Source organism: Aegilops tauschii, chromosome 5 (assembly GCF_002575655.3).
Source record: "Aegilops tauschii subsp. strangulata cultivar AL8/78 chromosome 5, Aet v6.0, whole genome shotgun sequence".
Taxonomy (NCBI): domain Eukaryota; kingdom Viridiplantae; phylum Streptophyta; class Magnoliopsida; order Poales; family Poaceae; genus Aegilops; species Aegilops tauschii.
The window spans coordinates 538,879,550-538,902,271 of record NC_053039.3 but is presented as its reverse complement, the minus strand read 5'-3'; the positions used below and the strand labels follow the sequence as shown (position 1 = coordinate 538,902,271).

At 48.8% G+C, this 22,722-nt stretch overlaps 1 protein-coding gene across 1 annotated transcript; it reads left to right on the top strand.

Annotated features, from left to right (window-relative positions):
- Positions 1–6,582: 6,582 nt before the first annotated feature.
- LOC109744063 (probable xylan O-acetyltransferase 11) lies at positions 6,583–9,732 on the top strand. The gene is made up of 4 exons (XM_020303161.3): positions 6,583–6,954; positions 7,043–7,281; positions 8,495–8,866; positions 8,953–9,732. Exons 1-4 carry the CDS (start codon positions 6,886–6,888, stop codon positions 9,470–9,472), a joined length of 1,200 nt encoding a protein of 399 aa, XP_020158750.1. The 5' UTR covers positions 6,583–6,885; the 3' UTR covers positions 9,473–9,732.
- The last annotated feature ends 12,990 nt before the right edge of the window (positions 9,733–22,722 follow it).

The following is a 22,722-nucleotide window of genomic DNA, read 5'->3' as shown; positions in this document are numbered from 1 at the left end:
TAGCTACCACCTTCCCGCACCTCTTCTCACACCCAACCCTACAGCTGGTTAAAGTGGCTAACATCTTGCGTTTCGGTATTGAAGCTAACCTCCGTAATCGTCTCTCTCTTACAGCAGAAAGAGAGCTTGCCTCGCTTTTGGCTATTTTGCAGGACTTTGCGCCTTCGGCAGAGCAAGATCAACGGTTCCTACTTCAGGGTCATGACTTCTCCACCAAGCAAGCATATGGCACCCTCATGACTAGGCCAGACAGGGATCTCATTGCCCCCCTCATTTGGGGCACCAAGGTTCCTCGCAAAATAAAGATTTTTTGCTTGGCTTCTTTTCAAAGACCGTCTCAACACTAGTGTGAATCTTGCCCATAAGCATATAATCTCCTCCGATTTATGCCCCCGCTGTCATACGCTACCTGAAGACTCAATTCACCTCTTCATCACATGTCTTCTCGCCAACAGGATATGGCAACGTGTAGGTTTTCTGCCCTCGACCGATGATCTCAATGAGATTTGGGACACTCCACTGCCTCAACACCTCCCCAAGAATGCCTGGTCCTTCGTTCTCCTAGCACTACTCTCGAAGATTTGGGCGGCACGGAATGATATGCTCTTTAGGAATATTGATCAATGTTCTGTAATAACCCTTAGAAACCTTGTCTCGGACTTAGACCTTTGGTCACACCGTCTTATTGATACGGGTGACAAGGAGGACGTCTTCTCATGGCGTTCCTACCTCTCTCCACGTTGCACCGTGCCTCTGTAATCTGTACCTGCTGTTTTTCTACAGCCGTTTGAGCAATATATTCAGGTGGGGGAGCTCCCCCCGGTGATTCTCAAAAAAAGATGCACATGTTCTTTCTGTCCTTTCTGTAAACCTACTTGGTTTGTCAATCCTTGGTTCATTAAAATAGAATTGCTTGCTGTTGTTCACCACTCTATTGCTGGCATGCTTTGCTTTGCTTTCCTCTGGCCACCCATGTATAAATATAACAAAATATGTATACTTTCTTGTGGTTCCTTTGGAAATCTAGAAATGATTCTCTTTTTGGCAGAAAAAAAACAAAATCCTACCCAAGTGTTTGTTGTCTTTAACGCCATCTTGCAGGGAAGTAATCTAGAAGGAATGTTGACTCATGCAGACAACTCTCAGCCGTGCAAGGATCAATTGCAACAGCTTTACCCTATCACTGCGACACAGATCCCCAATTTTGCTACAGGTTGCTACATTTTTTGTGAGGTGGCATGGAAGGTTGACAGAAATGCTCAATTGGCTCCTGCTGGGATTGGGATTTATATTCAGGTGGATAATAATCAACATTTCAAACAGCTACATATTGCAGCCAAGTCGCACCTGTTGCATCTGCTCTTTCAGGCTAAAGCTTTAGCTCTTCTTCTTGCTACAAAATTGGCTGGTGTTATCCAGATACAAGAACCCCAGTACTTCACATATTGTCAGGTCTTGGCTCATGCAACTTCCACCAACAACATCTTATCTACTCGAGGTCCTTGGAAGATTAGGCCGCAGTTGGCAACAATACATGCTTCCTCTTCTCAAGCAAATAGAGTCAACCACATCTCCAGAAGCTTGAATGTTAAAGCTCATCATTTATCTAGATTAGCTACAAGAATTAACTCTATATCTCTAGCTATCACATGCCTATGTCAAGATGTAGGTCTTTGTCCAGGCAGAGATATCCTCTCTGATCTTTCTGTGAATCCTTTCACGCTTCTTTCTGTAAAGTCTTGTTGAGTTCAATAAAATCTTTCTATTCAAAAAATAAACTAAACACATGCTCTCTTTTGTCCAAGTTTATATGTTGCGATATGTATTTCGAGATTATTTTGACCATTACTTAGACCAATAGTATACGGTACGTATGCCATAGAAAATATAACATCTATTCCAACCGTACATAAATATAAGACGTTTTACAGTTTCTAAAATGTCTTATATTTATGTACAGAGGGAGTATTTCAAAGAAGCTTAGGATGGTATAATTATTATGACATACATCTCTAATATTAGTAATAATCTTATTGATGGTTAAAGAAATTTTGAAGTACATATTCGACTTATAAACCAAAAGGGAGTGAGTATGACATATGAGTACTAGACAAACCTTTGTTCAAGTTTTTTTGGCTAATCTTAGCCGGTTGCCTTCTTTCGATAAGGAAACAAAATAGGGGTGGTATTTGATTATGCTTACAAAAGAATTATTTTCTACAAATATATTTGGTTAACCAACTTAACCGGTTGCCTTCTTTCGTATAATGTTATTCAATTTTTTGGCTAACTGACTTAGCCGGTCGCTTTCTTTCGTATAATGACATGTGAAAGGGAGATGAGTCGCCTTTTGTGGAACTTGCTTGCAAAGAGGGCAAATCGTGCTGTTTTTTCCAACCATATCCGAAGAGATGGCCTGCCACTCAATTCATATTTCTTTTATGGTCAATAGGTGAAGAATGTACATTTCGATGGCCCCCATAGTTTCCAAACATTAGGTTCATCATGGCAGTCATGGCTCTCTCAAACCGAGCCATGTAGGTTGAGGTCGTGTAAGCACCATCCATGAAATTCTCATTTAACAGTGTCTTGCTTTTTCAAAATAAGATGAATGTGGTTAAGCTTTTCCAAAGGGTGGTGTTGGGGATATCCATTATGGGTAGGGCAATATAGGCATATCTTGACCATAATGGAGGGCCCACAACCCCAGATATGAAAACCTTAGGGACTCCGATCCACTCAGACGAAGGTTAAGATTCCCGTCGGATGACATTCATCCACTCCGACGCCTCCAAACCACTCGGACCTACAGAACACTCGTCGGTAGGAGGTGAACAGCCGGGTGGGGAATCCAGAACATCAAAGGGCGTGCGACCGTGCGTTACTAGCATTTGCTCCGTCAGTTACTACCTGTAGTGCGCACCATCAATGCAACCACTTAAATCGCTTTGTAACGGAGCTAGACAAGGAGATGGCACACTCTATATAAGCCACCCTTAGCTCAGGGACAAGGGTTCCCAATCCTTTGTAATACTCAGGCACAAGAGAAACACAACTCCAGAGCTCGAGACGTTGGGCTGTTACCTCCACCGCGAGGGGTCCGAACTCGTAAAATCTTCGTGTCACACTTGTGTCATAGCTAGATCCTGCCCTCGTTCGCACCCCTACTTCTTACTGTTAAGATCGTTCCCACGGAAATTGTTGTATGTGCTAGAAAGTGAGCCCTTATTGTATGTTAACCTTAAAACTCCCCTGACATCCCCCATAGTTTTTTCTAGTTGTGCTTTGCTCTTTGTTCAAATCTCAAATGTTTTTGTGGGGCTAAACCTCTTAGACCTAATCGCGGCGATGCAAGGGAACTCCTGAAATTTTACTTCTCCACCATAACCACTCTAGCTGTTGTGGATCACTCATTATCACATTAATTGCACTGATCACCAAGTTCGGCCCATGATACTGAAGCATCAACCCAATGTAATCAAGGACTTCCCATCGCAGTAGCAAATTTATCTAGATGAAGAATTGCACAACCCACCTAACTCTGCCCACTCACATGTTATCTCCTAGTCTACTCTGCATTTCCCTCTTGTGACCTTGTCGCGCCCTGCAAAAAAAATTCGACGAATCTGTGCTGGTCTATTTTTCACTCGATTCCAACCGGTTATATCGAGCGGCGTAAGATATATGGCATATGGCTTGAGGTATGAGGATCACATTGACCATCACCTTGTCTACCCGCCATGCCCCTCCCTGCGCCCAGTGATCTTTCCGTCAATCTTATCTCTCCTACATATGAACACCACTCTGTGTAGTACTCCCTCCGTAAGGCCAACTCCACCGCGCAACCTCAAACGGACGTTCGTTCTGCCTGGATTCTGTCCGTTTGGGTAGGGCAATGGGGTCGTGTCCGGGCCGTTTCTGGGATGCGGTGGCCGTGCGCCCAACACGCGGACGCATCCCGGCCGCATCTTGTCCGCATACACTTTTCTTTGCAAGCTCTTAACTTTTTTTCATCATTCATTTTTGGTACATGGGAATACATCACAAAATTTTGACTAGAAAAGTAAGACCAAAGAAAACAAGAACCACAAGAATACATTTTAGAAGATATCCAACTTCCATAACTGCTCCTGTAAGTTGAATTAGTGCCTTCTCGATGCATTCATTGTTTATCTGCGGAGGAGGCTCGATCTTGCGTGCTTCTTTCTTCTTCGAGTCTAAAGAAGTAGAGGTTGCTTCCTCGCATCTAGTCTCATGTCTAGCCTCTAATCTAGCAACAAGTGCACTAGTCTCATCTCTAGCCTCTATGCTAGCTAAAAGTGCACGAACATCTACTAAATTGCGCTCTATCAATATATCGATGTACTCTTCTTCCCAATACCAAAACTTGCATCCATGCTACACAATAAAATTTTAAGTTAGCACAACTAGTCAAATCTAAGAGCACAACTGAAGCTAAAAAGAGTACATACCCCATCGTTTAAGCACTTGATGACCACCCATCCGGGATGTTCCGGCGTTGTAGACACGTGGCGCACGAACTTTTTTGGGCAGTGGTCGCACTTAATGAGTGGCAACGGTGCGCCGACGAGCTTTTGGGCTAGCACCGAGCCCGGCCGACCGCCATTCATGTATCTGCCGGCGGACCACCGACGGTGTAGATCCGAGCGGCTAGAGGAGGAGCCACTGCCTGCATGCGGCCTTGCGGCCCTGCCAGGGCCTTCCGGCCCGGTGCCCGGCCAGTCCATGGCGCGGCGCGGCCTCCCACAGCCGGGCGAGCTCAAGACCGACCGGATCCGCCCCAAATCCGGTCGACGGGTGCACAAATCAGGTGGTCGTGGTTGGGTAGCTCGGCAGCGCCAAGGGGAAGGGGCTGGGCGAGCGCGCGTCCGAGCTGCACAGCTGCAATGGCAGCGGCGGCGGCGGCGAGGGAAGAGTGGGGAGGAGTGGAGAAGAGTGGAGGGGGTGCAGCCGGAGGGAGGGAGGGGGTGGATAGAAAAAGGCGCCCCTGTGCCACCGACGGGCGGGCCAGGGGAGGACACGTGCAGACGCCCCGCCCGTCCGCGTGCTGTCCGTTTCACTCCAAAAGCGGCGCGAACTTGGGCCGGGTATAGGTCGAAAGCGGACAGAAAACAGACAAAAGTCCGTTTGCGCCCGCGCACTGGGCCGTCTGGTTCATCCGTTTTACCCCAAACGGACGGACGCGGACAGGATAGGGTCGCGCAGTGGAGTTGGCCTAAACTAATATAAGAGCGTTTATAGAATACTAAACTAATATAAGAGTTCTCTTATGCCGCGAGAGTAGGCTTATCGGTTTCGGGCCGTCTACGGGCGGTCAGTCATGTAATTCAAAACTCTTCTTAATTAATGAGATGAGACAAATCTTTTGCCTCCGTTTCGAAAAAAATAACGTGGTGCACCAAACAAAGCACCAAAATCACCAGACATTAAAAAGGAACAGGGAAAACTATAAAGCGCCGAAACCATGGGAACGTTTCTCCAACCGGTGTCATGCGGGACCCGATGCTTGCTTGCTGCGTCGGCCTCGTCCATATGGCAAACATCCCAGTCCACTGGCCACCCGCACCTGCTCCGTACCTTTCCTACTCCCACTTTATCTAGTACACCTTTGCTTACAATCCACACAGGGAAATATGTCACGCTTTGCCGGCGAGAGCTTTAATTAACTCCGTTTTATTGTTAGATGGCATTGCTTTCGTTAGACCACCTTACACAATTCTGGTAGGAAAAGAACTCCTCAACGTATGATATGGCCACCATTTTTTGTTTGGTACGTCCCTTTTGTGGTGCTAATTATGATTGCCGCCAGATAGAATTCAGTTAGGTGCACCAGACAGTCCTAATAAATCATACTCCTACATACGTAGCATGGGCCTCTTATCTAAAAATTGCGGAGGTATAGCATGAACCGTGTGCGCGGAACATAAACGAGTGAACAAATCCCACATAAATGAAATTCAAATGAGCTTCTTTACGCAGAAGCAACGAAAGTCGTAACAGGAGTATTCCTCAAACCTCAATGGTGTCAATCGTTGCTCCACCACGAACTTTACTTTTTCTTTTCGCCACAGGGAGCTCCTACCGGTTCTCCCCCGACGGAGAAAAGCAAACGTCGGCGGCGCGTCCCTAGCGGCAGCGTACGTACGGCGGACGACCGTCGTGTGCTCCGGCACGACGTAATAATTACTGTAATTAAGAGCGTACTCACAACAGCACTAAAGGCTCGACGGTAAACTGAATTTTGCGCCGCTGCCCTGTGCACCATGCACCAACCCTGACGAGAATTTCGACGGGACTCCAACCAGATGGAATCGGAGCAGCGACCGTCGCAGTCTGGGCAAGTCGTGCCTTGCAAAAGAGCGCATGCACATCCATCGCCTACCCGCCACCGTACCGTACCGGCGCGACCTCGCTACAGTGATGCCGATCGGAGCGTCGAGCCGCACCCCGTCGGCCATCTCCGTCGGTCGGAAAGGGAGTGAGATCTCGCTTTAGTTTTAGGAAATTCGAAAGCTGCCGGTAGTAGTTCGCGGCCGTGCGACACAAGCTAGCTCTAGCCAGCCCCCCAATGTCGTCGCGCCTACTACTACTACCACCACTGGTGTGGTAGGAGCGGTAGTAGTACGTGCGTGCGGTTGTTGGAGCCGGACCCCCGCGCCCGCCCGCGTTATATCTGCTGCTGGAGCACCAGCCCGATCCCGTCAGTGTCCCGGTGGTCTGGTGGCTACTCAGAGTGAGAGCCAAGCCAGAGCTAGAGCGGCCAGATCCCACCCACTCACCCAATGCGCGCGCGCCCCTCGTGAGCTACCAGAGCCGACCGACACACCCAGCAGAGCAGGAGAAACCAGCGAACGAACGGACAACATGGCGAAGCTCCTCGCCGTCCTTGCCCTCGTGGCCGCCGCCGCGCCGTTCCTCCGCGCCGCCGGCCAGGTACGCGTCGCCGGCAGTACCATGGAGCTTCGGAGAGTGAGAATGCGCGTGCCTGGCTAATGTTTGCTGTGGTGGCAATGTAATGCAGGAGGGTGAGGGTGAGGGCGGGGCGAGGCCGTCGGAGCTGCTGCCGTTCGCGGTGGGCGCGGCGCCGGAGGGGTGCGACGTCGGGCAGGGCGAGTGGGTGTACGACGAGGCGGCGGCGCCGGCGTACGAGGAGGAGGCGTGCCCCTACATCCCGGCGGAGCTGACGTGCCAGGCGCACGGCCGCCCCGACAAGTCGTACCAGCACTGGCGGTGGCAGCCCCGCGGCTGCTCGCTTCCCAGGTGCGCCCGCGCTCTCGCCGGAGTCCATCTATCTTGAAATCTATCTTTGCCGTCACTCACTCACTCACGCGGGGTAGATCGATGCGTGTGGAGTACGGTGAAATCCAAAGTGAATGCCCGCCACGCACGTAAGGGACCGCGCATAAAGATACGGAGGAGTAGACGGGTAGTACAAGTACGTAGTAGGAATAGTAGCGGTGCTCTGCTCTGCTGCTTTGTTTACGCTGGCACTCTGAAAAGTCAAGAGTTACCCGTGTCGTGGATAGGTTGACGCGGGAAAAATCCGACTGATGTGGTAATTTTGTCAGCTCCAAGCTTAGCTAATACAGTAAGGCGCGACGCCAATAATGGGCGGCACGGTAGGGCCTTCCCGCCATGGAAGGACAGCGCTACAGGGCAGGGTAGGTGAGGCACCATCCTCTCTCTCTCTGTTCTCGTGGTACCAACACAAGTTACTCGGCAGTAGAACTCAAAGATTCAAAACTTCAAAGCCGTTGTGCAGTACGTACTGCCGTGATTATCGTGAAGAGATTATGATCCTTGTGCGTGTCTATAGGTGCTCACGTGATGCAGGAGCAAGCACTCCAGATTGTCGGCTCCGTGCACGGGGACGTGCCTCCTGCGTTCTAGCTGCAGTTTTAACAGAGCAAATTAACGAAATTTACTGCCAAATTGCTGCGGATTCCGCACTTTTCCTCTGCCCCAAAACTGTGGCAAGCCAGGGCACGCCTTGGTGGTTCTGCATGGCTCTGGTCCAAAGAGTATGCCAAACATGCACGCCGTGCAGACAAACGAGACGAGGTCCATCAACGTTGGTGGATTTGGCAGAGGTAGGGAGGGAGGGACCGTGTACGTGCCGTGCCCACAAGTCCACCACCAATTTCGTCGTGATCCAGAAATCTTGTGCATGTCATGGCCCCGAGCGAGGTCTCATTGGCTCATTGCACAGCTCTTTTGGGGAAATGCTGAGTGGTGATTCGCTGTCCGAAAAGTTTTGGCTCAAGCGGCAGGGTTGGGTGGGCCGTAGAGGTCAACTAGCTATACTCAGCTGCAGTTGTTGCACTCGACATGTGCCATGTGAGAGCAGAGCACTGACCAAAAAAGGCTACGGTGATCAATCTAATCTAGTAATGAATAATTGGACTTCTGAACGGACACAGGTTTTTATATGAGAAATAGACAAACATTTCCTCTAAGAATGGTTGTGCTGCAGCTTCAACGCGACGGTGATGCTGGAGATGCTGCGCGGGAAGCGGATGCTGTTCGTGGGCGACTCGCTGAACCGGGCGCAGTACGTGTCGCTGCTGTGCCTGCTCCACCGCGCCATGCCGGAGGGCTCCAGCTCCTTCGAGACCGTGGACGCCCTCAGCATCTTCCGGGCCAAGGCCTACGACGCCACCATCGAGTTCTACTGGGCCCCGCTCCTCGCCGAGTCCAACGCCGACGACGGCGTCGAGCACCAGCTCAACGACCGCGTCATCCGCGGCGCCCCCATGGACCGCCACTCCCGCTTCTGGAAGGGCGCCGACGTCCTCGTCTTCAACTCCTACCTCTGGTGGATGACCGGCGACAAGATCCAGATCCTGTAAGCAACCCAACAAACATCTCCAGATCACTTTGATGATCTGAACGAAGCTCTGACCTTCTTCTGTATGCATGGGCTCGTTGCAGGAGGGGTGCCGACAACGACATGAGCAAGGACATCGTGGAGATGGGGGCGGAGGAGGCCTACAGGCTGGTGCTGCACCAGGTGGTCCGGTGGCTGGACGGCAACGTGGACCCCAAGAAGTCCCGGGTCTTCTTCGTCACGGCATCGCCCACGCACGCCAGCGGACAGCTCTGGGGCGACGAGGCGGAGGGCAGCAACTGCCACGCCCAGACCAAGCCCATCGCCGACGCGTCCTACTGGGGGAGCACCAGCAGGGCGATGCTGCGGGTCACCGGCGAGGTGCTGGGCGCGTCGGCGAGGGTGCCGGTGGGCGTGGTGAACGTCACGCAGATGTCTGAGTACCGCCGGGACGCGCACACGCAGGTGTACAGGGAGCAGTGGGCGCCGCCCACCAAGGAGCAGCTCGCCGACCCCAAGAGCTACGCCGACTGCACCCACTGGTGCCTCCCCGGCGTGCCCGACGCATGGAATGAGCTGCTCTACTGGAAGCTCTTCTTCCCCGCCAACGACCAGGCGCTCTGACGCGTCCTCGTCGTCGCTCTAACATGCGTCGTACAGTGTCGTTGCGATCGTCGTGCTGCGTCGTGTGGACGCCATGGCTATAATTCGTTCCCTTTTTTTGGCAAAAAATGTGATCAAATGTGTGTTCCTCTGCTCTCCTCACCGGATCTTGTCCCGTCACACGCTGGATGCATTTCATGGGCTTGCGTGGCACGTATAGGCCACGGAAACGCTGAAATGTGAGCTCCAACGGTAGAAAATATTGTTAAGACCATCTACAACCAAGCTTCACAAATCGAGGCCCTATATCCCGCACAGGCGTGAGGCGCATCCAAGAACAGTGACCGGTCACCCATCATTTCCTCGTGTCTGCAGTCGCCCTTTAGAGCATCTCCAACAGGCGCGCAACCACGTGGCGCGCTAATTTTTCTTACAGCGCCGAAATAGCTTTTTTTGACGCGCAGCATGCCGTTGTCTCCAACGGCCGCTGCAAAAAATGGCGGTAGCTCCAGCAGGCGCGGTATATATACAGCGCTCGCGCCTAGCACAAATAACATTTCACACTCAAAATAGAACCAAGAAGATCAAACACATAAAAACTAAATCAACAATAAATAGTTTAATTTATTACAACTCAAACAAATAGTTTATCTCGCAATACAACAAATAGTTCAACAATACAACATCAAACATACAACATAACTAGTTGTCAAACACCTTGTGGGTGCCGAGCTGCAGTGGGCCGCCGGACGTTGTTCGTCGGAGGAATAGCGCGCTCGAGGGGCAGCGGCGACGAGAGGAGGTGGAGGAAGTGGCAGCGGCGCGCGGGGATAGGCGGGGGAAGCACCGACGAGCGCCGGAGCAAATGGGAAAGGTGTGGGCGGCGGAGCCGGAGCCTGGATCTGGCGGTCGGTGAAGTTGCGCGCGAGTCGTCGTTGTCCAGCGTGCGGGAGTGGACGCACGAAATAAGCGACGCGTGATGCCGTTCTCCTCCCCGCAATTAACCCATTATACCGCGCGCCTATTTTTTGCGCGGCTGCTGGAGCGCCCGTTTTGGCTTCACACACGCAAAAAAGCCGTTTTTTCTAGCGCGCAGCTAAGATTGCGTGCCTGTTGGAGATGCTTTTAATCTGCCCCCCAAAACCATACTAGTCATGCAAGTTGATGCAAAGTATGTAGATCAACTTAGCAACATTCAGACAACACAAACATAGCACTGACCATACATATTTGGCATAAAGTTTTGTACATTCCGGCCCAAAAGTTCATCACACCAATCTAGATACATAGATAAACTAGAGAAATAGATAAACATAGCTAAACGGAGGGGGCGGGGGACATCACTATTTCCTCGCCGGTCCCTTCTCCTTCCGGTCACCAGAGTGGCGGAGTAGTCCTCCGCATAGGTGCCAGCGGCCGGAGGGTCATCATCATCGGTGCTCATCGTGCCGCCATCGGACGAGGACGAGATGTCGTCACTGAGACGAGGGCGGCGCTAGCCTGCTCCTTCGCGAGCCGGGCCACTTTCTCGTCGGCAGTCACTCACTCTGTCACGAGGCGCTCTGAGTCCTCGGTGTCGAGTCAGAGCGCCTTAGTGTTCTTGCGGAGGAGGCACCTCGCGGCCGCCTCCATTGTGGACAATGAATGGAGGACCGCACGCAAGAGTTGCTTACCTGGATCGACAAGCGGCGCGGTCGCAGACCTGTGGGAGTGAAGGAAATATGCCCTAGAGACAATAATAAAGTTATTATTTATTTCCTCATATCATGATAAATGTTTATTATTCATGCTAGAATTGTATTAACCGAAAACATAATACATGTGTGAATACATAGAGAAACATAGTGTCACTAGTATGCCTCTACTTGACTAGCTCGTTGATCAAAGATGGTTGAGTTTCCCAACCATAAACATGAGTTGTCATTTGATTAAAGGGATCACATCATTAGGAGAATGATGTGATTGACTTGACCCATTCCGTTATCTTAGCACTTGATCGTTTAGTTTACTGCTATTGCTTTCTTCATGACTTATACATGTTCCTATGACTATGAGGTTATGCAACTCCCGATTATCGGAGGAACACTTTGTGTGCTACCAAACGTCACAACGTAACTGGGTGATTATAAAGGTGCTCTACAGGTGTCTCCGATGGTACTTGTTGAGTTGACATAGATCGAGATTAGGATTTGTCACTCCGATTGTCGGAGAAGTATCTCTGGGCCCTCTCGGTAATGCACATCGCTATAAGCCTTGCAAGCAATGTGACTAATGAGTTAGTTGCGGGATGATGCATTACGGAACGAGTAAAGAGACTTGCCGGTAACAAGATTGAGCTAGGTATTGAGATACCGACGATCGAATCTCGGGCAAGTAACATACCGATGACAAAGGGAACAACGTATGCTGTTATGCGGTTTGACCGATAAAGATCTTTGTAGAATATGTGGGAACCAATATGAGCATCCAGGTTCCGCTATTGGTTATTGACTGGAGACTTGTCTCGGTCATGTCTACATAGTTCTCGAACCCGTAGGGTCCGCACGCTTAAAGTTCTGTGACGATCGGTATTATGAGTTTTTGGGTTTTGATGTACCGAAGGTAGTTCGGAGTCCCGGATGTGATCACGGACATGACGAGGAGTCTCGAAATGGTTGAGACGTAAAGATCGATATATTGGACGACTATGTTCGGACACGGAAGTGTTTCGGGAAGCATGAACATTATATCTGGATCTTGTTTGATGCGAGGCGGTTATTCATTTAAATCTAAGAATAATGGTTGTTCTATTTATATGAGTAATATCTTTTATGGTCATGCACCCTTAAAGGGTGGTCTATTTGTGTTGAATCTCGATAGTAGTGATACACATATTCATAATGTTGAAGCCAAAAGGTGCAGAGTTGATAATGATAATGCAACTTATTTGTGGCACTGCCGTTTGAGTCATATTGGTGTAAAGCGCATGAAGAAACTCCATACTGATGAACTTTTGGAATCACTTGATTATGACTCACTTGGTACTTGCGAACCATGCCTCATGGGCAAGATGACTAAAACGCCGTTCTCCGGAACAATGGAGCGAGCAACAGATTTGTTGGAAATCATACATACTGATGTATGTGGTCCAATGAATATTGAGGCTCACGGCGGGTATCGTTATTTTCTCACCTTCACAGATGATTTGAGCAGATATGGGTATATCTACTTAATGAAACATAGGTCTGAAACATTTGAAAAGTTCAAAGAATTTCAGAGTGAAGTGGAAAATCATCGTAACAAGAAAATAAAGTTTCTACGATCTGATCGTGGAGGAGAATATTTGAGTTACGAGTTTGGTCTACATCTGAAACAATGCGGAATAGTTTCGCAACTCACGCCACCCGGAACACCACAACGTAATGGTGTGTCCAAACGTCGTAATCGTACTTTACTAGATATGGTGTGATCTATGATGCCTCTTACTGATTTACCGCTATCGTTTTGGGGATATGCTTTAGAGACGGCTGCATTCACGTTAAATAGGGCACCATCGAAATCCGTTGAGACGACGCCTTATGAACTGTGGTTTGGCAAGAAACCAAAGTTGTCATTTCTTAAAGTTTGGGGCTGCGATGCTTATGTGAAAAAGTTTCAACCTGGTAACCTCGAACCCAAATCGGAGAAATGTGTCTTCATAGGATACCCAAAGGAAACTGTTGGGTACACCTTCTATCACAGATCCGAAGGTAAGACATGTTGGGAATCGTAGCATAATTTAAAATTTTCCTACGCTCACCAAGATGCATCTATGGAGTCTACTAGCAACGAGGGGAAAGGAGTGGATCTACATACCCTTGTAGATCGCGAGCGGAAGCGTTCCAATGAACGTGGATGACGGAGTCGTACTCGCCGTGATCCAAATCACCGATGACCGAGTGCCGAACGGACGGCACCTCCGCGTTCAACACACGTACGGTGCAGCGACGTCTCCTCCTTTCTTGATCCAGCAAGGGGGGAGGAGAGGTTGATGGAGATCCAACAGCACGACGGCGTGGTGGTGGACGTAGCGGCTCTCCGGCAGGCCTTCGCCGAGCTTCTGCGCGCGAGAGAGAGGTGTTGCAGGGGAGGAGGGAGGCGCCAAAGGCTGTAGTGTGCTGCCCTCCCTCCCCCCCCTTTATATAGGCCCCCAAGGGGGGTGCGCAGCCCTTGGAGATGGGATCTCCAAGGGGGGGCGGCGGCCAAGGGGGAAGGGGTTGCCTTGCCCCCCAAGGCAAGGGGAAACTCCCCCCCCCCTAGGGTTCCCAACCCTAGGCGCATGGGGGGGAGGCCCAAAGTGGCGCCCCAGCCCATTAGGGGCTGGTTCCCCTCCACTTTCAGCCCACGGGGCCCTCCGGGACAGGTGGCCCCACCCGGTGGACCCCCGGGACCCTTCCGGTGGTCCCGGTACAATACCGATAACCCCCGAAACTTTCCCGGTGGCCAAAACTGGACTTCCTATATATAATTCTTCACCTCCGGACCATTCCGGAACCTCTCGTGACGTCCGGGATCTCATCCGGGACTCCGAACAACTTTCGGGTTTCCGCATACATATATCTCTACAACCCTAGCGTCACCGGACCTTAAGTGTGTAGACCCTACGGGTTCGGGAGACATGCAGACATGACCGAGACGCCTCTCCGGTCAATAACCAACAGCGGGATCTGGATACCCATGTTGGCTCCCACATGTTCCACGATGATATCATCGGGTGAACCACGGTGTCGAGGATTCAATCAATCCGTATGCAATTCCCTTTGTCAATCGGTATGTTACTTGCCCGAGATTCGATCGTCGGTATCCCAATACCTTGTTCAATCTCGTTACCGGCAAGTCTCTTTACTCGTACCGCAATGCATGATCCCGTGACTAACGCCTTAGTCACATTGAGCTCATTATGATGATGCATTACCGAGTGGGCCCAGAGATACCTCTCCGTTTACACGGAGTGACAAATCCCAGTCTCGATCCGTGCCAACCCAACAGACACTTTCGGAGATACCCGTAATGCACTTTTATAGTCACCCAGTTACGTTGTGACGTTTGGCACACCCAAAGCACTCCTACGGTATCCGGGAGTTGCACGATCTCATGGTCTAAGGAAAAGATACTTGACATTGGAAAAGCTCTAGCAAACGAAACTACACGATCTTTTATGCTATGCTTAAGTTGGGTCTTGTCCATCACATCATTCTCCTAATGATGTGATCCCGTTATCAATGACATCCTATGTCCATAGTCAGGAAACCATGACTATCTGTTGATCAACGAGCTAGTCAACTAGAGGCTTACTAGGGACAGGTTGTGGTCTATGTATTCACACATGTATTACGATTTCCGGACAATACAATTATAGCATGAATAAAAGACTATTATCATGAACACAGAAATATAATAATAACCATTTATTATTGCCTCTAGGGCATATTTCCAACAGTCTCCCACTTGCACTAGAGTCAATAATCTAGTTACATTGTGATGAATCGAACACCCATTGCGTCCTGGTGTTGATCATGTTTTGCCCTAGGGAGAGGTTTAGTCAACGGATCTGCTACATTCAGGTCCGTGTGTACTTTACAAATATCTATGTCTCCATTTTGAACACTTTCACGAATGGAGTTGAAGCGACGCTTGATATGCCTGGTCTTCCTGTGAAACCTGGGCTCCTTCGCAAGGGCAATAGCTCCAGTGTTGTCACATAAGAGAGTCATTGGGCCCGACGCATTGGGAATCACCCCTAGGTCGGTAATGAACTCCTTCATCCAGACTGCTTCCTGTGCTGCCTCCGAGGCTGCCATGTATTCCGCTTCACATGTAGATCCCGCCACGACGCTTTGCTTGCAACTGCACCAGCTTACTGCTCCTCTATTCAAAATATACACGTATCCGGTCTGTGACTTCGAGTCATCCGGATCTGTGTCGAAGCTAGCGTCGACGTAACCCTTTACGACGAGCTCTTCGTCACCTCCATAGACGAGAAACATATCCTTAGTCCTCTTCAGGTACTTCAGGATATTCTTGACCGCTGTCCAGTGTTCCTTGCCGGGATTACTTTGGTACCTTCCTACCAAACTTACGGCAAGGTTTACATCAGGTCTGGTACACAGCATGGCATACATAATAGACCCTATGGCCGAGGCATAGGGGATGACACTCATCTCTTCTATATCTTCTGCCGTGGTCGGGCATTGAGCCGTGCTCAATTGCACACCTTGCAATACAGGCAAGAACCCCTTCTTGGACTGATCCATACTGAATTTCTTCAATATCTTGTCAAGGTATGTACTCTGTGAAAGACCAATGAGGCGTCTTGATCTATCTCTATAGATCTTGATGCCTAATATATAAGCAGCTTCTCCAAGGTCCTTCATTGAAAAACATTTATTCAAATAGGCCTTTATACTTTCCAAGAATTCTATATCATTTCCCATCAATAATATGTCATCCACATATAATATGAGAAATGCTACAGAGCTCCCACTCACTTTCTTGTAAACACAGGCTTCTCCATAAGTCTGTGTAAACCCAAACGCTTTGATCATCTCATCAAAGCGAATGTTCCAACTCCGAGATGCTTGCACCAGCCCATAGATTGAGCGCTGGAGCTTGCATACTTTGTTAGCATTCTTAGGATCGACAAAACCTTCCGGCTGCATCATATACAACTCTTCCTTAAGGAAGCCGTTAAGGAATGCCGTTTTGACGTCCATCTGCCATATCTCATAATCATAGTATGCGGCAATTGCTAACATGATTCGGACGGACTTCAGCTTCGCTACGGGTGAGAAAGTCTCATCGTAGTCAACCCCTTGAACTTGTCGATAACCCTTAGCGACAAGTCGAGCTTTGTAGATGGTCACATTACCATCTGCGTCCGTCTTCTTCTTAAAGATCCATTTGTTTTCTATGGCTCGCCGCTCATCGGGCAAGTCAGTCAAAGTCCATACTTTGTTTTCATACATGGATTCTATCTCGGATTTCATGGCTTCTAGCCATTTGTCGGAATCCGGGCCCGCCATCGCTTCTTCATAGTTCGAAGGTTCACCGTTGTCTAACAACATGATTTCCAGGACAGGGTTGCCGTACCACTCTGGTGCGGAACGTGTCCTTGTGGACCTACGAAGTTCAGTGGCAACTTGATCCGAAGCTTCATGATCATCATCATTAACTTCCTCCCCCGTCGGTGTAGGCACCACAGGAACATTTTCCCGCGCTGCGCTATTTTCCGACTCGGAAGGGGTGACTATCACCTCATCAAGTTCCACTTTCCTCCCACTCAATTCTTTCGAGAGAAACTCCTTCTCTAGAAAGGACCCGTTCTTGGCAACGAAGATCTTGCCTTCGGATCTGAGGTAGAAGGTGTACCCAATAGTTTCCTTAGGGTATCCTATGAAGACGCATTTTTCCGATTTGGGTTCGAGCTTTTCAGGTTGATGTTTCTTGACATAAGCATCGCATCCCCAAACTTTTAGAAACGACAGCTTAGGTTTCTTCCCAAACCATAATTCATACGGTGTCGTCTCAACGGATTTAGACGGTGCCCTATTTAAAGTGAATGCGGCAGTCTCTAAAGCATAACCCCAAAATGAGAGCGGTAAATCGGTAAGAGACATCATAGATCGCACCATATCCAATAGAGTGCGATTACGACGTTCGGACACACCATTTCTCTGAGGTGTTCCAGGCGGCGTGAGTTGTGAAACTATTCCACATTTCCTTAAGTGTGTACCAAATTCGTGACTTAAATATTCTCCACCACGATCTGATCGTAAGAATTTTATTTTCCTGTCACGTTGATTCTCAACCTCACTCTGAAATTCCTTGAACTTTTCAAAGGTTTCAGACTTGTGTTTCATTAGGTAGACATACCCATATCTACTTAAATCATCAGTGAGAGTGAGAACATAACGATATCCTCCGCGAGCCTCAACACTCATTGGACCGCACACATCGGTATGTATGATTTCCAATAAGTTGGTTGCTCGCTCCATTGTTCCGGAGAACGGAGTCTTGGTCATCTTACCCATGAGGCATGGTTCGCACGTGTCAAATGATTCGTAATCAAGAGACTCCAAAAGTCCATCTGCATGGAGCTTCTTCATGCGCTTGACACCAATGTGACCAAGGCGGCAGTGCCACAAGTATGTGGGACTATCGTTATCAACTTTACATCTTTTGGTATTCACACTATGAACATGTGTAGCATCACGTTCGAGATTCATCAAGAATAAACCATTGACCAGCGGGGCATGACCATAAAACATATCTCTCAAATAAATAGAACAACCATTATTCTCAGATTTAAATGAGTAGCCATCTCGAATTAAACGAGATCCAGATACAATGTTCATGCTCAAAGCTGGCACTAAATAACAATTATTGAGGTTTATAACTAATCCCGTGGGTAGATGCAGAGGTAGCGTGCCGACGGCGATCACATCGACCTTGGAACCATTCCCGACGCGCATCGTCACCTCGTCTTTTGCCAGTCTCCGTTTATTCCGTAGTTCCTGATTTGAGTTACAAATATGAGCAACCGCACCGGTATCAAATACCCAGGAGCTACTACGAGTACTGGTAAGGTACACATCAATTACTTGTATATCACATATACCTTGGGTGTTGCCGGCCTTCTTCTTGTCCGCTAAATATTTGGGGCAGTTCCGCTTCCAGTGACCACTTCCCTTGCAATAAAAGCACTCAGTCTCGGGCTTGGGTCCATTCTTTGACTTCTTCCCGGTAACCGGCTTACCGGGCGCGGCAATTCCCTTGCCGTCCTTCTTGAAGTTCTTCTTACCCTTGCCCTTCTTGAACTTAGTGGTTTTATTCACCATCAACACTTGATGTTCCTTTTTGATCTCCCCTTCCGCTGATTTTAGCATTGAATATACCTCGGGAATGGTCTTTTCCATCCCCTGCATATTGTAGTTCATCACAAAGATCTTGTAGCTTGGTGGAAGCGACTGGAGGATTCTGTCAATGACCGCGTCATCCGGGAGATTAACTCCCAGCTGAGACAAGCGGTTGTGCAACCCAGACATTCTGAGTATGTGCTCACTAACAGAACTGTTCTCCTCCATTTTACAGCTGAAGAACTTGTCGGAGACATCATATCTCTCGACCCGGGCATGAGCTTGAAAAACCAGTTTCAGCTCCTCGAACATCTCGTATGCTCCATGTTTCTCAAAACGCTTTTGGAGACCCGGTTCTAAGCTGTAAAGCATGCCGCACTAAACGAGGGAGTAATCATCAGCACGCTGCTGCCAAGCGTTCATAACGTCTTGGTTCTCAGGGATTGGTGCTTCACCTAGCGGTGCTTCTAAGACATAATCTTTCTTGGCAACTATGAGGATGAGCCTCAGGTTTCGGACCCAGTCCGTATAGTTGCTGCCATCATCTTTCAGCTTGGTTTTCTCTAGGAACGCGTTGAAATTGAGGACAACGTGGGCCATTTGATCTACAATACATAGTGTAAAGATTTTTTAGACTAAGTTCATGATAATTAAGTTCATATAATCAAATTATTTAATGAACTCCCACTCAGATAGACATCCCTCTAGTTATCTAAGTGAAACATGATCCGAACTCAACTAGGCCGTGTCCGATCATCACGTGAGACGGACTAGTCAAGATCGGTGAACATCTCCATGTTGATCGTATCTTCTATACGACTCATGCTCGACCTTTCGGTCCTCCGTGTTCCGAGGCCATGTCTGTACATGCTAGGCTCGTCAAGTCAACCTAAGTGTATTGCCTGTGTTCCGAGGCCATGTCTGTACATGCTAGGCTCGTCAACACCCGTTGTATGCGAACGTAAGAATCTATCACACCCGATCATCACGTGGTGCTTCGAAACGACGAACCTTCGCAACGGTGCACAGTTAGGGTGAACACTTTCTTGAAATTATTATAAGGGATCATCCTACTTGCTACCGTCGTACTAAGCAAATAAGATGCAAAAACATGATAAACATCACATGCAATCAAATAGTGACATGATATGGCCAATATCATCATGCTCCTTTGATCTCCATCTTCGGGGCACCATGATCATCTTCGTCACCGGCATGACACCATGATCTCCATCATCATGATCTCCATCATTGTGTCTTCATGAAGTTGTCACGCCAACGATTACTTCTACTTCTATGGCTAACCGTTTAGCAACAAAGTAAAGTAAATTACATGGCGTTATTCAATGACACGCAGGTCATGCAAAATAATAAAGACAACTCCTATGGCTCCTGCCGGTTGTCATACTCATCGACATGCAAGTCGTGATTCCTATTACAAGAATATGATCAATCTCATACATCACATATATCATTCATCACATCTTCTGGCCATATCATATCACATATATCACTTGCTGCAAAAACAAGTTAGACGTCCTCTAATTGTTGTTGCAAGTTTTTACGTGGTTTGTAGGTTTCTAGCAAGAACGATTTCTTACCTACGTATGACCACAACGTGATTTGCCAATATCTATTTACCCTTCATAAGGACCCTTTTCATCGAATCCGTTCCGACTAAAGTAGGAGAGACAGACACCCGCTAGCCACCTTATGCAACTAGTGCATGTCAGTCGGTGGAACCTGTCTCACGTAAGCGTACGTGTAAGGTCGGTCCGGGCCGCTTCATCCTACAATGCCGCCGAAACAAGAAACGACTAGTAGCAGCAAGAAGAATTGGCAACATCAACGCCCACAACTTCTTTGTGTTCTACTCGTGCATAGTAACTACGCATAGGCCTGGCTCATGATGCCACTGTTGGGAATCGTAGCATAATTTAAAATTTTCCTACGCTCACCAAGATGCATCTATGGAGTCTACTAGCAACGAGGGGAAAGGAGTGGATCTACATACCCTTGTAGATCGCGAGCGGAAGCGTTCCAATGAACGTGGATGACGGAGTCGTACTCGCCGTGATCCAAATCACCGATGACCGAGTGCCGAACGGACGGCACCTCCGCGTTCAACACACGTACGGTGCAGCGACGTCTCCTCCTTTCTTGATCCAGCAAGGGGGGAGGAGAGGTTGATGGAGATCCAACAGCACGACGGCGTGGTGGTGGACGTAGCGGCTCTCCGGCAGGCCTTCGCCGAGCTTCTGCGCGCGAGAGAGAGGTGTTGCAGGGGAGGAGGGAGGCGCCAAAGGCTGTAGTGTGCTGCCCTCCCTCCCCCCCCCCTTTATATAGGCCCCCAAGGGGGGTGCGCAGCCCTTGGAGATGGGATCTCCAAGGGGGGGCGGCGGCCAAGGGGGAAGGGGAAACTCCCCCCCCCCCTAGGGTTCCCAACCCTAGGCGCATGGGGGGGAGGCCCAAAGTGGCGCCCCAGCCCATTAGGGGCTGGTTCCCCTCCACTTTCAGCCCACGGGGCCCTCCGGGACAGGTGGCCCCACCCGGTGGACCCCCGGGACCCTTCCGGTGGTCCCGGTACAATACCGATAACCCCCGAAACTTTCCCGGTGGCCAAAACTGGACTTCCTATATATAATTCTTCACCTCCGGACCATTCCGGAACCTCTCGTGACGTCCGGGATCTCATCCGGGACTCCGAACAACTTTCGGGTTTCCGCATACATATATCTCTACAACCCTAGCGTCACCGGACCTTAAGTGTGTAGACCCTACGGGTTCGGGAGACATGCAGACATGACCGAGACGCCTCTCCGGTCAATAACCAACAGCGGGATCTGGATACCCATGTTGGCTCCCACATGTTCCACGATGATATCATCGGGTGAACCACGGTGTCGAGGATTCAATCAATCCGTATGCAATTCCCTTTGTCAATCGGTATGTTACTTGCCCGAGATTCGATCGTCGGTATCCCAATACCTTGTTCAATCTCGTTACCGGCAAGTCTCTTTACTCGTACCGCAATGCATGATCCCGTGACTAACGCCTTAGTCACATTGAGCTCATTATGATGATGCATTACCGAGTGGGCCCAGAGATACCTCTCCGTTTACACGGAGTGACAAATCCCAGTCTCGATCCGTGCCAACCCAACAGACACTTTCGGAGATACCCGTAATGCACCTTTATAGTCACCCAGTTACGTTGTGACGTTTGGCACACCCAAAGCACTCCTACGGTATCCGGGAGTTGCACGATCTCATGGTCTAAGGAAAAGATACTTGACATTGGAAAAGCTCTAGCAAACGAAACTACACGATCTTTTATGCTATGCTTAAGTTGGGTCTTGTCCATCACATCATTCTCCTAATGATGTGATCCCGTTATCAATGACATCCTATGTCCATAGTCAGGAAACCATGACTATCTGTTGATCAACGAGCTAGTCAACTAGAGGCTTACTAGGGACAGGTTGTGGTCTATGTATTCACACATGTATTACGATTTCCGGACAATACAATTATAGCATGAATAAAAGACTATTATCATGAACACAGAAATATAATAATAACCATTTATTATTGCCTCTAGGGCATATTTCCAACAAGACATTTGTTGCTAAGAATGGATCCTTTCTAGACAAGGAGTTTCTCTCGAAAGAAGTGAGTGGGAGGAAAGTAGAACTTGATGAGGTAACTGTACCTGCTTCCTTATTGGAAAGTAGTTCATCAGAGAAACCGGTTCCTGTGACATCTACACCAATTAGTGAGGAAGCTAATGATGTTGATCATGAAACTTCAGATCAAGTTACTACCGAAGCTCGTAGGTCAACCAGAGTAAGATCAGCACCAGAGTTGTATGGTAATCCTATTCTGGAGGTCATGTTACTTGACCAAGGCGAACCTACGAACTATGAAGAAGCGATGGTGAGCCCAGATTCCGCAAAATGGCTTGAGGCCATGAAATCTGAGATGGGATCCATGTATGAGAACAACGTATGGACTTTGGTTGACTTGCCCGATGATCGGCAAGCCATAGAGAATAAATGGATCTTCAAGAAAAAGACTGACGCTGACGGTAATGTTACTGTCTACAAAGCTCGACTTGTTGCGAAAGGTTTTCGACAAGTTCAAGGAGTTGACTACGATGAGACTTTCTCACCCGTAGCGATGCTTAAGTCTGTCCGAATCATGTTAGCAATTCCCGCATTTTACGATTATGAAATTTGGCAAATGGATGTCAAAACTGCATTTCTGAATGGATTTCTGGAAGAAGAGTTGTATATGATGCAACCGGAAGGTTTTGTCGATCCAAAGGGAGCTAACAAAGTGTGCAAGCTCCAGCTATCCATTTATGGACTGGTGCAAGCCTCTCGGAGTTGGAATAAAC

Excerpts from the sequence above, each read along its gene's own strand:
- LOC109744063 (XM_020303161.3), top strand. The coding sequence starts at position 6,886 with ATGGCGAAGCTCCTCGCCGTCCTTGCCCTCGTGGCCGCCGCCGCGCCG. Across the intron at positions 7,282-8,494 it reads CGCGGCTGCTCGCTTCCCAG|CTTCAACGCGACGGTGATGC; the intron begins GTGCGCCCGCGC and ends GTTGTGCTGCAG. Across the intron at positions 8,867-8,952 it reads GGCGACAAGATCCAGATCCT|GAGGGGTGCCGACAACGACA; the intron begins GTAAGCAACCCA and ends GGCTCGTTGCAG.